Here is a 16,827-nt window from a genome sequence, read left to right as displayed (position 1 = left end):
TTATGGAGTCTCAATTTAGTGGACCCTTGGGCCGACCTGCAGGAGACTGGGAAAGGTGGTCAATGTCTCTAGTATGTGGCAGGCCGGGAAGCAGATGTTCAGGCAGGATGTAGAGGTGCTCTTCACCCTGGAAGCAGGTACTCCCCTGGGAGGAGCCCGTAGGAGCCCAACCGCTGGTACTTAGGCAGCTTCACCCTTGGAAGCCGAAGCCTCCCCCGGAAGGAGCCCGTAGGGGCCCGGCCGCTGGGACTTAGGCGGGTTGTTGATCAGGGCTGAAGTCTGGAACCAGACTAGAATAGTAGACAAGTACTGTAACAGGGCTCGGGTACTGGAACCAGGCAGGAACTGTAGCAGGACTCGGGAACTGGAACCAGGCAGGAACTGTAGCAGGCAAGCAGGAATGGAGAGGGTAGCAAGGCAGCTCACTCCGGGGCACGACGCAACAGGGAACCAGGAGGTAAACCCGTTGAAGGTAAAGACTGAGTGTCCGTGGCCGGCTTATCAAGGCCGCGGCGTCTGACGTCAGGAACTGGGCGGAGTCACCACTGGCGGGAAACGGCCTAGAAAAGCGTCCAAGTGGCGCATGCGCGCCTAGAAGCAGGGCATCCATGGGAAGCTTCCTGGTGGCGCAGCCCTCGCGGGGACACCGCCAAACAGGGCGCAAACCAGGCCTCCAGAAGCGGGAATAGGTCCAGGAGCACGGAGGTAAGGGTCTGGTCGCGGCGCAAAGTCAAATCTGTTGAAGAACAGGGACCACCTCGCCTGTCTATGGTTGAAGTGTTGAGCGTGACGGAGGTACTCCAGATATTTGTGATCAGTGTAAACAATGATCTGATGTTGTGCACCTTCAAGCCAGGGGCGCCATTCTTCAAATGCCATTTTTATTGCCAACAGTTCTTTATCCCCAATGCCGTAGTTCTTCTCCGCTGGCGAGTCACGTCGGGAAAAGAATGAACAGGGGGTGCAAGATCTTAGAATCACTGGTCTGGCTTAGCACGGCCCCTACACCTACGTCAGAGGCATCGACTTCCACAATGAAGGGTCATGTAGGATCCGGATGGCGGACACATGGTTTGCTTGAGAAGGCATCTTTTAACATCTGAAATGCTGTCACTGCTTCCGTAGACCAAGTGGCAACGTTGGCTTCCTTCTTAGTCATCACTGTTAATGGAACAGTCAATGAAGAGATGAAGAGTAATTTTTGATAAAGGTCCGGTAGTAGTTGGTAAATCCCAAAAATCGTCTTAGAGCTTTTATGCCGGTGGGTTGTGTCCATTTTTGAATACTCTCAAGCTTCTGAGGGTCCATTTGGAAACCTTTGTTTGAGACAATGTAACCTAAGAAGGGCACGGATTCCTTGTGGAATTCACATTTAGTCAACTTGGCGTACAAGCGGTTCTCGCAAAGCCTCTGCAGAACCCTGGACCCCTCCTCGCCAGCAATTTTATCACGGACCTTCCTCCTTCTAAAGGAAATAATACGTTTTGGGTAATCGTAGACCAGTTCTCAAAAATGGCCCATTTTGTTGCTCTACCCAGACTGTCCTCTGCCCCAGAGTTAGCACAGTTGTTTGTCCAATAAGTTAATGTAAATCGGTTATTTACTCTCTCAGATAATAGAAGGACTAGGGGGCACTCCGTGAAGTTAGCAAGTAGCTCATTTAAAACAAATCGAAGAAAATTATTTTTCTCTCAGTGCATAGTTAAGCTCTGGAATTCATTGCCAGAGGATGTGGTTATAGTAGTTAGTGTAACTGGGTTTAAAAAAGATTTGGATAAGGTCCTAGAGAAAAAAGTCCATACGCTATTAGTTAATAAGCAATAGTAGTCTGAGATTTATTTAATGTTTGGGTACTGGCCAGCTACTTGTGACTTAGATTGGTCACTGTTGGAAACAGGATACTGGGCTTGATGGACCCTTGGTCTGACCCAGTATGGCATATCTTATGTTCTTATGTTGCATTTACATGATCTCCCTCACCACATCCTGTCTGATCGTGGGGTCCAGCTTAGCGCCTGTTACTGGAGGGGCTTATGTAAAAATTTCGAAATCCTCCTCAATTTCTCCTCAGCATAACACCCTCAGTCAAACAGATTAGCAGAATGCCTCAACCAATTGCTCAAAACATTTTTGCAATGTTATGTGAACCAACGTCAGGATGACTGGTCCTCCTTGCTTTCATGGACAGAGATGTGCTGCAATAATCATGTTAATCAAGCTACAGGGGTCTCGCCTTTCTATCTAGTTTTTGGACAACATCCTCGGGTACCAAGGCCAATAGCTACACCATCAACCTGCCCCGCTGCTAGTTTCACTAGCCAAGAACTATACAATCTCTGGCAGACCACACACCAACTCCTGGAACAGGCCACTGCTCGATCCAAAAATAGGCTGATAAAAAACGATGTCCAGCTCCACAATTCCAATAAGGGGAACTTATGTGGCTAAGTACCCACAACCTTCGATTGCGAATGTCCTCACTGAAATTCACTATTTGTTTTGTGGACCTTTTCAAGTAGTTCAAGTAGTTCAACAGATAGGAAATGTGGCATATAAGATCAAGCTACCATCCATGCTGCAAATTCATGACATATTCCATGTATTTCTCCTCAAGCCTGCTGTTTTGCCTTGGCTATATAGACGGCTGCTACAACTTCCACCTATGATTTTCAAAGATGACACAGAGTATGAGGTGGCCGAGATTCTAGATTTATTTATTTATTTATTTGTTCAACTTTATATACCGGCTTTCAATTACATGTCAAGGCGGTTTACAAACATGGAATTTGGAGTAGCAAGTTCAAAATAAAATGAAAAAATAAGATAAAATAAACAACTTATCTAAATTTTACATTCTTTCAATAGCATTTAAAATTATATTAAAGTTAAAACAGTAAAACACTTTAAAAACTAATACATTTAAAAGTAATTCTATAATAAATGGACCCGTCAACCAACGTTCCCTTAGATAACATTACCCAATGTTCCCGTGTCTCTAATCCTCATTTCAGTGTTTAAATTAATAGCTCCACTTCTTCCACTAACCTATCGTAATAACAGATCAATTAGTTTGACTAAACGCCTGCTGAAATAACCAGGTCTTTATCTGTTTCTTAAAGCTATTGATGTTGTCCTCTAGGCGAATATCAACTGGGAGGGAATTCCATAATCTGGGGCCAGCCAGAGAGAGAGACCTCTCTCTCACTGAACCCAGATGTGCTAATTTGGGAGATGGAATTGTTAGTAATGCTTGCCCCAGTTATCTCAGATTCTGGGCTGGCACATGTATATGTAGGGAGGCATTCAACCATTCAGAATTGGAGCCATAAATGGCTTTATGAATTAGTGTAAAACACTTATATTGGATACGATACTGAATGGGAAGCCAATGTAGCTTCATCAGCACGGGAGAGACATGATCGCATCTATTTGTATCAGACAAAAGACGGGCCGCAGCATTCTGCAGTAATTGCAGTGGGCGAATAGTAGATAATGGAACTCCAAGGAACAGCGCATTGCAATAATCTATTTTCGGTAGTATCAAGGCCTGTAACACAGTTCTAAAATCATTTATATGTAATAATGGCTTCAATTTTCTTAGCACTCTTAATTTGTAGAAGCCATCCTTTATAATGGCCTTTATTGATGCTTTCATGTTAAGTTCAGAATCCAGAATAAGGCCCAAATCTCTGACATCGTAAAGAATCTTGTGCATCGATGGAAGAGTAGAAATATCTACTTTTATTTTTTCAGTAACCTTATTAGAGATAAATAGAATTTCTGTTTTTGAGTTGTTTAAAGCTAGGGACATATGTGTCAGCAGCTGTTTTATCGACTTAAAGTAGATGTCCCATAGTTTTAGCGTGGCTGCTAAAGAATCTTTTATTGGAATCAAAATCTGGATGTCGTCTGCAAACACATAATGGACCAAACCCAATCCTGCCAGAAATCTACAAAGAGGGGCCATGTAGACATTAAACAGGGTTGGTGAAAGCGAGGACCCCTGAGGGACACCCGTTTGAAGGTCCACTGTCTTAGATATTGTTGTTCCTAGTTCCTAGTAGATGTCAGGAGAGTAAAGAAAGAACTTCAATATATCATTTCCTGGAAAGGTTACGGCCCTGAGGAGAACTTTTGAGAGCCCCTCAACTCATCCACGAATTTCAGCAACGTTTTCTATTAAAACCCAGACCTAGGAGGCATGGAGGGGGACCTTGCAAGGAAGGTACTGTTAGAACATGCCTCTGCCATAGGACTTACCCACTCCTGGCACTCCCTCACCGCTCCAAATGCTGTCGACAATAGCAGCGGCAGTCTCCCTCCAGGCCATGTGGCAGGTTCATGCATGCCAATGACCCCCGGCCTTATGTACTGGCACGTGAAGTTCTGGGGAAGGACGTCATCATCAGCAACTACTTAAAGGGCCATTCTTCCTGCTACTCTTCGCCATGGCAATGTGCTTCTTGTGAGTCTGCTCTTCTCTGCTGCTCCAGTTCTTAGTGCTGTTGCTTTCTCCTTCCTCCCTTGTCTTCTGGTTACTCTCCATCTGTGCCTTGTGCTTCTGCCCTGTGCCGTGTGTCCTGGTGTTCTTCAGTTGATTCTGACCCAGCCCTCTAGACTTGCTGTTTGCCACCTGCATTGAACCTTTGCCTGGTTCCTGGACTTGTTGTTTGCCGCCTGCCTCGACCCTTCGCCTGGTTCCTAGACTTGCTGTTTGTTGCCTGCCTCAACCCTTCGCTTGGTTCCTGGACTTGCTGTTTGCCGCCTGCCTCGACCTTTGCCTAGTTCCTGGACTTGCTGCTTGCCACCTGTTGACCAATTGCCTGCTTACTGGATCTGCCCCTACTCCGAGACTTCTGAATTCCTGCCAGCCATCAGCACCCAAGGTAATTCAGTTGGATTCAAGTGAAGTCTCTGACTGTCCCTCAGTGGGATTTCCACATGTGGTAGTGGGTACCTACGGATACCTAACACTCAGGACCTATGTCTCTGTTCAACAAAATATTTGGTCCCACCTATTGCCATGGGAAAAATTTAGTTACACAAATCTCAGCTTCTTCGCACTTCTATATTGTCTACGGAAGACATCTCAACAATCTGTTACTGATGCAATTGGCCTCAGAGGCCCCAGCAGTGCGGCAATTGACTCTAGACATGGCTGAAACCTGGAGGATGACCCAAGAACTGCTATTGAAAGCCACTGAGAAGTATAAAAGAAGTGCAGACAGGACGCACCATCTGGCCCCTCAGTTCTTGCCCAGGAATAAGATGTGGTTAAACACCAAGAATATCCACTTGAGATTACCCTAATCCAAGTTTGCACCTCAATTCATTGGACCATACCCTATCCTATGACAAATTGGACCAGTCATAAGAACATAAGAAATTGCCATGCTGGGTCAGACCAAGGGTCCATCAAGCCCAGCATCCTGTTTCCAATCGAGGCCAAACCAGGCCATAAGAACCTGGCAATTACCCAAACACTAAGAAGATCCCATGCTACTGATGCAATTAATAGCAGTGGCTATTCCCTAAGTAAACTTGATTAATAGCTGTTAATGGACTTCTCCTCCAAGAACTTATCCAACCTTTTTTGAACCCAGCTACACTAACTGCACTAACCACATTCTCTGGCAACAAATTCCAGAGCTTTACTGTGTGTTGAGTGAAAAAGAATTTTCTCCGATTAGTCTTAAATGTGCTACTTGCTAACTTCATGGAAAGCCCCCTAGTCCTTCTATTATTCGAAAGTGTAAATAACCGATTCACATCTACTCGTTCAAGACCTCTCATGATCTTAAAGACCTCTATCATATCCCCCTTCAGCCGTCTCTTCTCCAAGCTGAACAGCCCTAACCTCTTCAGCCTTTCCTCATAAGGGAGCTGTTCCATCCCCTTTATCATTTTGGTTGCCCTTCTCTGTACCTTCTCCATCGCAACTATATCTTTTTTGAGATGCAGCGACCAGAATTGTACACAGTATTCAAGGTGCAGTCTCATCATGGAGCGATATAGAGGCATTATGACATTTGCCGTTTTATTAACCATTCCCTTCCTAATAATTCCTAACATTCTGTTTGCTTTTTTGACTGCTACAGCACACTGAGCCGACGATTTTAAAGTATTATCCACTATGATGCCTAGATCTTTTTCCTGGGTGGTAGCTCCTAATATGGAACCTAACATCGTGTAAGTACAGCAAGGGTTATTTTTCCCTATATGCAACACCTTGCACTTGTCCACATTAAATTTCATCTGCCATTTGGATTCCCAATCTTCCAGTCTTGCAAGGTCCTCCTGTAATATATCACAATCCGCTTGTAATTTAACTACTCTGAATAATTTTGTATCATCCGCAAATTTGATAACCTCACTCATCGTATTCCTTTCCAGATATTGAAAAGATATTGAAAAGCACCGGTCCAAGTTCAGATCTCTGAGGCACTCCACTGTTTACCCTTTTCCACTGAGAAAATTGACCATTTAATCCTACTCTCTGTTTCCTGTGTTTTAACCAGTTTGTAATCCATAAAAGGACATCGCCTTCTATCCCATGACTTTTTAGTTGCCACCTTCACTACAAATGCTCAACTTGTTCCATGTGTCCCTTTTAAAGCCCTTGTTCCTCAACTGGAAAACATGAAAACCTGCAAAATCTTCCACAGTGGCTGCTGACCCAGGCACTGAGTTTGAAGGCAGGTTGCATCCAGATTGAAGACAATCTGATTGCCAAGCTCGTGTGGGGAAAACTCCATTATCTTATACAATGGAAAGGATATGGAGCTGAGGAGATAATCCTGGGAACCTGCAATGTCCTTGCTCCCAAGCCAGTCCAAAGAGCATCACTTGTTTCCCCTCAAACCCAGGAGGGGTGGTTCTGGAGGAGGGCTTAAGTGGGGGGTACTGTAACACCCCTTACATCCAAGCGCTTCTGGCATAATGTCCTGCTCCAGGCAGCATCCAAGGGCCATGTATACAACTTCCTGCAACCAGGAGCTCCTCTTATAGGCTCTGCAACCAAGACTTCCTGGGGCGCTGGCTGATGGCATCACATCTTATCTAGATATAAAAGAAAGTTACCACTCAACGCCTCAGCAACAGGTCTTCCTGTGCTTACGTCAGTACTACTGTTCCTGCCTTGATGTGTTCCTGCTTTGCCTAGCCTTGCCTTGCCTTGTTCCTGCCTTGCCTAGTCTTGCTTCTGACTTCCCTTGCCTCTCTGCCCTGCCTTGTTCTCCTGCCTTGCTTTGCCTTGCCTTGTCCTCCAGTCAGCCTTTTTGTGGACTGCTCTTCTCTTGCTGACCTTGACTGACTGTTGACCCTTGCTTGATCTTTGCCTACCTCAAACTCTGCCTAAACACTAACCATGCATGATCTCTACCTGCTTGGACATCTGCCTGGACACTGGCCTTACTTGATCTCTGCCTTCCTTGTACCCTGCCTGAGAAGTCCTGCTGGCCATTAGAACCTGGGGCCCAACCCAAGAGGGAGGTTGCTGGTCAGGCAGAAGACCTTGCCTTGTGGCATGTCAGCTTCCACCTGCTAGAGCCTGGTACATGTTTGCACGCTCCAGGCTGTGCCAATCTAGTATCAGCCCTAGGGCTCACAACCACCAGAGCATGACAGACTGCAATTTTATGATTAGAGTTTGTGGGATAAAATTTTAGCCATGTCCCCAGAATTCCTCGCACGCTGCCTCTGTTTTATTTCAACTACATTTTAGGGAAAATATTTTTAAATTCTGTGTTTTGTCTGGCAAACTTCAAAAGTTATCTGGACAAAGCTTTGAATATTGATCTCTGAATGTTAAAGGTCTCAATTCTACATGCAAAAGATAACCAAAGAAATGAAATGGCAAGCTTAAAGGTAAATGTATTAATGATACAGATGTAAGGACCCTCTGAAAGAATCCCAGGGTTGCCTTTAATTTTGTGTCTTCTGATGGTTCAAAGTTTCCTTTCCAACATTAAGCCCCTCTGTTGGGGGGGGGGGGGGGAGAGAATATTTCCAAGACCCTGAGTATTGTTCAATTCATATTTTATCCATTAAAATATTTTCTGTACAGCAGTAATAATCATACTGGATCCTTAACGTGTTTTCCAACTTAACTTTAATGATTAATGATGGAAAATTGATGAATGTTTTAATTTAAAAGGTCATTATTCATTACATTCATGTACACTTTTAGAATTTCCAATAAATATGTGATTTATAGTTAAATTTACAGCCTGTCCTCAGCCAGGGATCACCTTCCCAGCCCTGGAGAGCACTGGTTCAATCTCTTTGGGTACTGTGGGTTGGGGGCAGGACGACCTGCAAGGCCCAAACTGGGCAAAGGACAATTCCACAAAATAATATAATGTCCACAACAAAGTTGTGCTCCAAAAGCAAAAACAATTTACTTTGGAAAATAACCAGTTCAGCAAAGTAATAACACATCCTCAGTTCAGTACACCAAAAAAAACAAACCCCAACCCAAAACGTATCTGGCTAGTAAATATCCCAGCAAAGTTAGCCAGATAAGTTTATCCAGCTAACCTTGCTGGTCTGACAGCAGTTGAAAATGGACCCCACAGGATTTAAAAAAATAAAATAAAATAATGAGTATAAGTTTGCTTTGAAAATGCTTGATAAAGTCTGTGTACACAGTGTACATGCAGACTTTTCTACTGTGCAGATAGTTACAAAATTACTGTCTCTTAGTCCACTGTAATTCTGTGAACTCCCTAGTTGGACAAGCGTGAAGTAAATAAATGATGGTGAAGTAAAACAAGATGCACTCTGTTACCCTTCTGAATCATTTTTTGTGTTATATTTTCTGTTTTTGTTTTTTATAGATTGGTACAGGGGATATCTTGTAAAACACAGGATATTTGAGGTAAGTTTCTTAAAGGAGAATGTTTATGCATCGTACATAAAATGTTTTCCTGGCTAATAATTCTGCCATTCTGTTTTAATTTTGCAAGCAATATTGATTATTACAAAACTAGTGACGTTATTCAGATTAAGAAGTGCCATGCTGGGTCAGACCAATGGTCAACTCAATCCAACATCTTGTCTCCAACAGTGGGTAGACCAGGTTATTTGGAAGAACTTGGCAGGTCTTAGTGGGAAGATTCATTCTATGTTGCTCAGTTCCAGGTGATGATCCTGAAGTCTTCTTGGCTAATACAGACATTGTTAATGGACTGATCCTCCAGGAACTTATCCAAACCTTTTCTAAATTCAGCTATAAAACAAGTCTTTACCATGTCCTCTGACCAAAAATTCCACAGTTTAATTGTTGACTGAAAAATGCTTAGATCTATTCAAATCTGGTTCTTCTATTTGTTAGTTTCATATCCCCTAGCCCTGTTACTATTTGATCTTATGAATTCACCACCATAACTACCTACAACATGCTCAAATACAGGGTGGGGGAGGCTGGAATCACTCTTCTATGATCAAGTGCTCTTGCATGTCAGATGAAACCAAACCTGCCAGGCTTCTGGTTCACTTACTTATTGTTTTGAGAGGAGTGGTGGTGGAGGTGGGGCAACAGTAACTGCACCCTAGACAAAATAATCTATCAGACCCACTGGTAGAATTGCAGTTGGAACTGTTGCGATCCCCCCTGTTGCTGCGCTACAGGAGGTATCTTACCTTCCTCCAGAGGCCGCTTTGAAGCCAGGGCCTCGCCTGTGTTCCATCCGGGACTTGCTCCAGGGCCTGAGAGGCCTAGCTGTTCCTGTGGCGTCGTGCCTGTGTTTGGACTTCCTGCTTCCAGCCACGCCCGTTTCTCTAGGGGCTGGCCCGCAGCTCTCTTCCCCAGTTATAGGGCCAGCAAGGGGCGGTCCTGTCTAACTCCTCCCAGGGAGTTGCCTACAACCTCCAGTATATAAGGACTTGCTTGTTAGTTCCTGTTTGCCTTCGGATTGTGCATTACAGTCGCCTGTAACTGTGCTGATCCAGGTCCTCCATGTATTGATGGCTCCTTGTCCTGACCTTGCCTTGATGTCTGTTCCTGACCTTGCCTTGATGTCTGTTCCTGAAGCTGCCTGATCCTGTTCCTGTTCCTGTTCCAGTTCCGGTTGTTCTGCCCTGTGTCTTCGTCTGGTTCCTGAGCCTTCTGTCCTGTTGGGCCCTGGAGTGGCCAACAGGAGGGATTCGTCCCCCGGGCTCTTGAGCTTCTGTTCCTGCCAGCCGAAGGGGCTTCGGATGTCAGTATCCCAGCATCGGAGTTCCTGCTCGCCTGGACCTTTCCTGCCCTCTTCTACAATGTCTCGCTTCAGCCCTTGCCCTGATGTCTCCAACGTCTTGCTTCAGCCTGTCTTGGATGTCTGCTTCAGCCCCCGTCTGACGTCTTCTGTGTAAAGGACTCTGTCTGCCCTCGCCTCTGTCCGGCCTGCTGCCCATTGCCGTTCCCAGCGGCAGGTCCGAAAGGGCCGGGAACAGTCGGAGGACCGTTCATTAGTCAACTTCCCCATGTTGGCTACCATGGGCATGCAGGTCCGGCTGAGGGTCGGACTCCCTGCTTCTGTTCCTGCCCGCCTGGCTCACCATGCCTGCTCAGCTCACCTCCCACTGTGTGGCTTGGGGCTCCTCCTTGAGTCCTGCCGTGGCCCAAGGGCTCACCACCCGCTTACGATGACCGCGCCCGCGCGCGCTCGTAACAGGAACAGGCTGAGTCATAATTTTCATCTTGCTTTTACCCATAGTGCCAATAATGAGATTTGTTTGACTGCCTACACTGCAGTGGAACATTAATGGCTGCTGGAGTCCTGCACCATCCAACTTGCCTTCCTGTTCTGTGTTCCACTTATTACTTAAGGACAAGTATTTTTTTTCATCTGATAAAGCCTCTGAAATTCCTTTATAAATGAGAGCAGTTGTTTTAAAACAACAATTTTATTGGCTTAGGTCTTTTAGAAGTCCATCTCTTTTCTTTGAGATGTATTAGAGAACATAAGAACCTAAGAACATAAGAAATTGCCATGCTGGGTCAGACCAAGGGTCCATCAAGCCCAGCATCCTGTTTCCAAGAGAGGCCAAACCAGACCACAAGAACCTGGCAATTATCCAAAAACTAAGAAGATCCCATGCTACTGATGCAATTAATAGCAGTGGCTATTCCCTAAATAAACTTGATTAATAGCAGTTAATGGACTTCTCCTCCAAGAACTTATCCAAACCTTTTTTGAACCCAGCTACACTAACTGCACTAACCACATCCTCTGGCAACATATTCCAGAGCTTTATTGTGTGTTGAGTGAAAAAGAACTTTCTCCGATTAGTCTTAAATGTGCTAGTTGCTAACTTCATGGAATGCCCCCTAGTCCTTCTATTATTCGAAAGTGTAAATAACTGAGTCACATCTACTCATTCAAGACCTCTCATGATCTTAAAGACCTCTATCATATCCCCCCTCAGCCATCTCTTCTCCAAGCTGAACAGCCCTAACCTCTTCAGCCTTTCCTCATAGGGGAGCTGTTCCATCCTCTTTATCATTTTGGTTGCCCTTCTCTGTACCTTCTCCATTGCAACTATCCTTCATAAGGCAGAACACCACAAGGGATTCTGGGTGAAGGGAGGTTCCCTTCACCCTACCGTAAGAACTGAGGCCTAGAAAGGGTTGAGGAGGCCCCAGGAAGCTGGTAGGATCTTACAATACACCCAGACAGTGGATATTTACCTGTTAGTTGTGCCTGATGAAAGGTGAGCTACTATTTTGATTCTTGTATCTTTGAAGCACTGTAAATATCTGCACCAAAACTGTTGGTCTAGTCTTATTATAGTCTTGAACTATTCTTAGTCATAACAGTCCTGAAAGTCTACACCCTTCTCTTCCCAGGAAACTAAATTGCTTGTGAAAGTGCAAATTTAGAATTCAGGATTATTGCATAGGATTGACATAAGGGAAAACACATCCTATTATAATTTTGACAGTAATAATAAGTCTGCACTGCCATTCTTCCCTACAAAGGAACAAACCATTACAAACTATATTATGGAGGAAAGCCAAAAGTCACTTGAGTGCATTGTTCAGAGCAGGGTAACTACAAAGAATAGCAGCAGAAAGGGGAATTCAGAGTTTCCTGACAGTGAAGATGTAGAAATAGCTGATGCCAAATTACCTGAATTTAATAATAAGCAAGTTATGAAAAAGAATAAAAAGCATACAAATAGGTATCTATATGCAAGTGTCAAAGTCTAAAGTATAAGAATGGAGAATTAGAGGGATGGCACTAGATGAAAATAGTTACATAATAAACATCTCAGAGACCTGGTAGAAAAAGGACAGCCAATGAGAGCAGTTGTTTTAAAACAACAATTTTATTTGCTTAGGTCTTTTAGAAGTCCATCTCTTTTCTTTGAGATGTATTAGATGCATGCGAAAAGCACCATAACGCAAGGTATGATGCTAATTTGGAAAAGGGGGAGGAGTTTGGGGCAGGATTTCTGGCCAAATGGGCTGGCTTTGCAATGCCATATTGCACAGTTTTAACACAAGAAATAATAACACCTTTTTCATTAAGCAGTACAACATGGCTTTATTGCACTTTACAATATTTTCACAAATAGCATGAGAGAGAAAGAGAAAGAAACAGACAGACAGACAGACTGACTAGCTATAAGGCTCTCATAGTAGTTAGGTATTTATACCTCTATAGAAGGCCCACTTAGTAACTCGAGGTGAGGTTTAGGTAGTAGTGTTGGGTTAGGGGCCACTTTGACATTCAGAGTGAGACGTACGAACAGAACAGTATACTCTTGTGAAGATTTGAGGTCCTTCGGAGTGAGGAAACTCACACAACGATGAGATTTGTACAATGTTCTCTCAACCTAGCTTGATATTACCCAGGTAGAGAGTCCATCAAGCTAGGTTGAGAGAACTTTGTACAGATCTCATTTTGCACCTGTTTCCCCTTCTCCTCAGATGAAAAGAAGTATCAGGGAGCTGGTGTATGCGATGCCAAGGCCATTGCAGGAAGCTTGGCACTGGTGGTTCTTCCTAGTGACCCTCTGCAACAGGGAAAATGGTACCTGTTTTAGTTGCACATCATAGGTGTGTATGTATCTCAGGAGTTTTCATGTACTTTATAAGTACAGATCCCCAAGCCCTCTTTCAGCACCTCAGATACTAGAGTGAAAATATCTACATGTATCTCTTCCAAACATAGCTTCTTTTCCAACACACAGTTACTGATCCTACCTAGCTGCTGAGGGCAATTATCTGCATACAATCTTAGTTTATAAGTGTGGCTTCTTGCCTCTATATTTGGAGCCCTGCAAGCTTATCTCTCACATTCAAGTCATAGTGTGGAATAAACCTGGAGTTAGGAACTGTCCAATTATCTGGGCCAGGAGTGGAGAGGAAAGTAGACATCACTAGGTGGATATGTATGCTAGATACAGCATACATATCCACTTTCTTATAGTGCAGTGGCCTACACTACAAACCTGCAGTTCTGTAGCTCATGTGAAAGCTATCCCTTGCTGTCTATCATCTGTCCTTTGTCATCAGTAAGAGATTTTATGACAATAATATATGGTAATGTTAGGTATTTTATTCTATTTTATAGAGTGTTATTATAGCGATTTTAAGATGTTTTTTAATGTTTATAATAATTTTTAACTGAATTTTTTTTTGTTTTTAAAATGCACACCGATATGTTAATTTTTTTTGAATACCGGTATATAAAAGTGAACTAAATAAATAAATACATTTGAAGCACTCTAGAACCACATTCTTCTTCTGTGCCCAGCTATGCAGAATGAGAGACTGTGGAGAGGGGGAACCTGAGGGAAGTACTTGAAGAACTCTCCTTCTGCTCTACCTCTTAAGCATGAAATTAAAGTGTGTGAACTGCTATCATGGCTATTCCCACAGCAAAAAAAGCCATAGAGGTTAATATTCAAAGCCATTTACAGGGATAACTCTCAAGGTAGCCATGTAACTCCAAGTTATCTATGTAACTGTTGACTTTGGATTAATCACCTCATAGAAACTATCAGCACAGGTTAACTCCAACAAAGTTTTTTAACAGTAACAACATTTTTATTAACTAGTTGTAAACATTTTCTGAGTATATACTCCAAAAAAACAAAAAAAAAACAATGGGACAGGGAAGGGCTAACTATCGAGGAAACTATTACGCTAACAAAAATCCTTAGGAAGTTAGGGACAGCTGGAAAGTCAGATTTATGAGTCTGCTCAGCATGGCTGTCGGCTGCTGCCCTGAAGTTGTATGGCCCTGCCCAGGCTCCACAGAACATGACCATGGTGGCGCACCATCCTGAGCAGACTTCCAAGGGATGCCTGAATCCTCCTCTGCCATCACCTGCACTATGGCTTCAAAATGCTGTATAGAAAGATGCTCTTCACTGGGAGCAGGTGCTCTCAATGAAGTGCCTCTTTCTGACCACTGGGATGCGGATATTGGCAGAGGCAGCAGAGGGCAATGCATGCCTCCCTCAGTCAGCAAAGGCTGGCTAGTCTGTGTTGCTGCATGCCTTACTCTCTGGGCCAAATGAGGAGGGGGCTTACAGGGAGAGGGTCTGGGGGCTGTTCAGGTCCAACGTGTACCTGCTGGAGGCAGAAGCACTGGACCACCACAACTGATGCCATTCGTGGTGGTCGGGTTGAGGGAGGAGCATCCTGCTCCTCCCCAGTGGTGGTTTCAGCTGCTGCAGCAGGGTGTGGGGCTTGGGCCTCACCACTGTCACCTGCTCCATCTACTTTCTCCTTATCTGAGAAGGAGGAGGAGGACGACGATGAGTTACTGGTATCTGTGAAGACAAAAGCAAGTATGTCATGCTGTGTGATCACATGCTGTAGACTATGATACGCAGGAGGTCTAAGACACTTACAGCACTTATTTTTGGAGGGAAAGGTGAAGGCAAAGGGAAGCATAATTAGGTATGGGACAACCCTGTCATCCAGATGCTGCCTTCCATTTTGGTAGGTGATTGGACATCCTGCTCATTAATGGGAATATAATGTATATTTTTAGAGGCTACTATGTGCTAGGGGGTGAGGGCAATAAATGTGCAACAGGGGTTCAGATCACCAGTAGAGGTATATGTAGCAAAACATGTAGAGTTGTGATGCTACACATTGTTGTATTGAACCTGAGCTATGTTGGTTACAGGGGAGTCCATGTTGGAGTGGGAGTAAAGATCTTGAAAGCATTCCAGCGAGGCTACAGGGTGTCTTTCCTAAACACTTTCAGGAGAATAGAGCCTGTGACAAAGCGATATGTGAAGGAGGATTAGTGTAAGGTGAAGGCTGAGACCAAGTGTGTCAGAGGAGGGGGCGAGTAATGTGGTACTTGACACAGAGAGGATATAGATGGAAGTTAACCAATCCAAGCTGGAATGAGAAATATCTTATCTCCAGCCCCATCCCACCGAGCACGCAGCCATTCCATGCCTAAGAAACCCCCCAGAATAGTATAAAGGATCAGTCCCAGCCATCTCTGGTCTCGGTCCATCTTAAGACAGAGCCTTATTGGTACTGAGTGGCTCCTAGAGGAAGATAATGTAGCCTCAGAGGAGAGCAGGGGGAGGCCTGGGACAGGAGAAGCCAGCTCCTTTTCACAGAACTGTGAATAAAGAAGGGAAGCATCCTTGAGAATAGGAATGCTTAATGTTTTGTGATTATGAATGCTTGTGAATGCTGAAGATTTGAAGCACTGTAAATAAAGAGCACTAAGAACATTTCTATGGCTGTACATCAAAATGGCATCATCCATTCTGGAGGAATGTGCTGCAGTGACATCACTTTAGCATCATCCTCCAGAAGAACAACATCATTTTTCAAATATCGGGACATGAAGAAGTCCTCTGGTGGCCCAGTCCTAGGCCTCATTGCCAAGACTGGGTCTCAGTACTGTGACCATGCTTCAGGGACTGGGCTCAGCCCATGCCTACATCTCAGTGCTCGACATGGTCTCTTGGCCAGATCCAGGCACTGGACCTAGTTTCTAGGCCGCGTCCACATCTAGGCCTTGGCACCTGGACCAGGCCTCAAGGTTGGGCCCAGGCACCAGTCCTGGGCATAGGCCTTGATGCTGGGAACAGGCCTCAGGGTCAAGTGCCAGGTCCAACCTGAGCCTAGGCTTTAGCTCTGGTTCCCTACCTTGGTGCCAGGCTCAGCTTCGGCCTAGGCCTAGGCCTCATGTCGGGGGCCTGGTCACACAAGAGGCTCATTTTTTTTAAATGCAAATACAAAAATCCCCCAAGTCTTTTTGGTGTTTTCGAGGAAGTTATTGTCAGTTTGTTCCAGTCAGAGCAAACTGAAAATGAGTTTATTCATTGCATTTTTTGCACTCATTATAGATAAATGCATATTTGTAAGTTTTATTTTCATAAAATAGACTCTAGGGTTTTTTGATATAGGATACATGTTTTTCTGGATATTTTATGAGCTTCCCAAGTAAAATGAAAAAAAAATTCAGTTAGGAGCAGAAGCTATTGTTAGATTTAATTGTAAATATAGAATACATTTTTTTATTTTTACATCCTTGAGCAATTTTCAGCTTTTATTGCTGTTCAATATATCAGAATTGGTCCTTGAATCTTTCCTCATTAAATTTCAATTGTCCTTGCTGTTTTTCTTTTTTCAATGGCTTATTCTTGGAGATATTTATAATTATATATTTATTTATTTTACTTATTTAAGCATTTTATATACCGTCGTTCCAAAGTATGATCACAATTGTTTACAAAAGCAACATTCACATTAAGGTCAACACAACATCAAAACATGTTAACTGGATTGTTAAATTAGTAATTTATGGTAAATAAGCTCCTCTCAGATGACCTTCACGCAGTAGTCAGTGAGTT

The 16,827-nt window shown here is 43.9% G+C and overlaps 1 protein-coding gene across 1 annotated transcript in view; it reads left to right on the top strand.

Moving 5' to 3' along the window:
- Positions 1 to 16,827, top strand: part of LOC115079628 (dedicator of cytokinesis protein 2-like) — a 991,955-nt gene that overhangs the window by 70,954 nt on the left and 904,174 nt on the right. Inside the window, 1 exon segment of the mRNA XM_029583335.1 lies at positions 8,838 to 8,878. Within this exon segment, the coding sequence (XP_029439195.1) occupies positions 8,838 to 8,878 (41 nt within the window).

This window comes from Rhinatrema bivittatum, chromosome 18 (genome assembly GCF_901001135.1).
Source record: "Rhinatrema bivittatum chromosome 18, aRhiBiv1.1, whole genome shotgun sequence".
Taxonomy (NCBI): domain Eukaryota; kingdom Metazoa; phylum Chordata; class Amphibia; order Gymnophiona; family Rhinatrematidae; genus Rhinatrema; species Rhinatrema bivittatum.
Note: the sequence above shows the minus strand (reverse complement) of the source record. Positions and strands in the feature narration are given on the sequence as shown.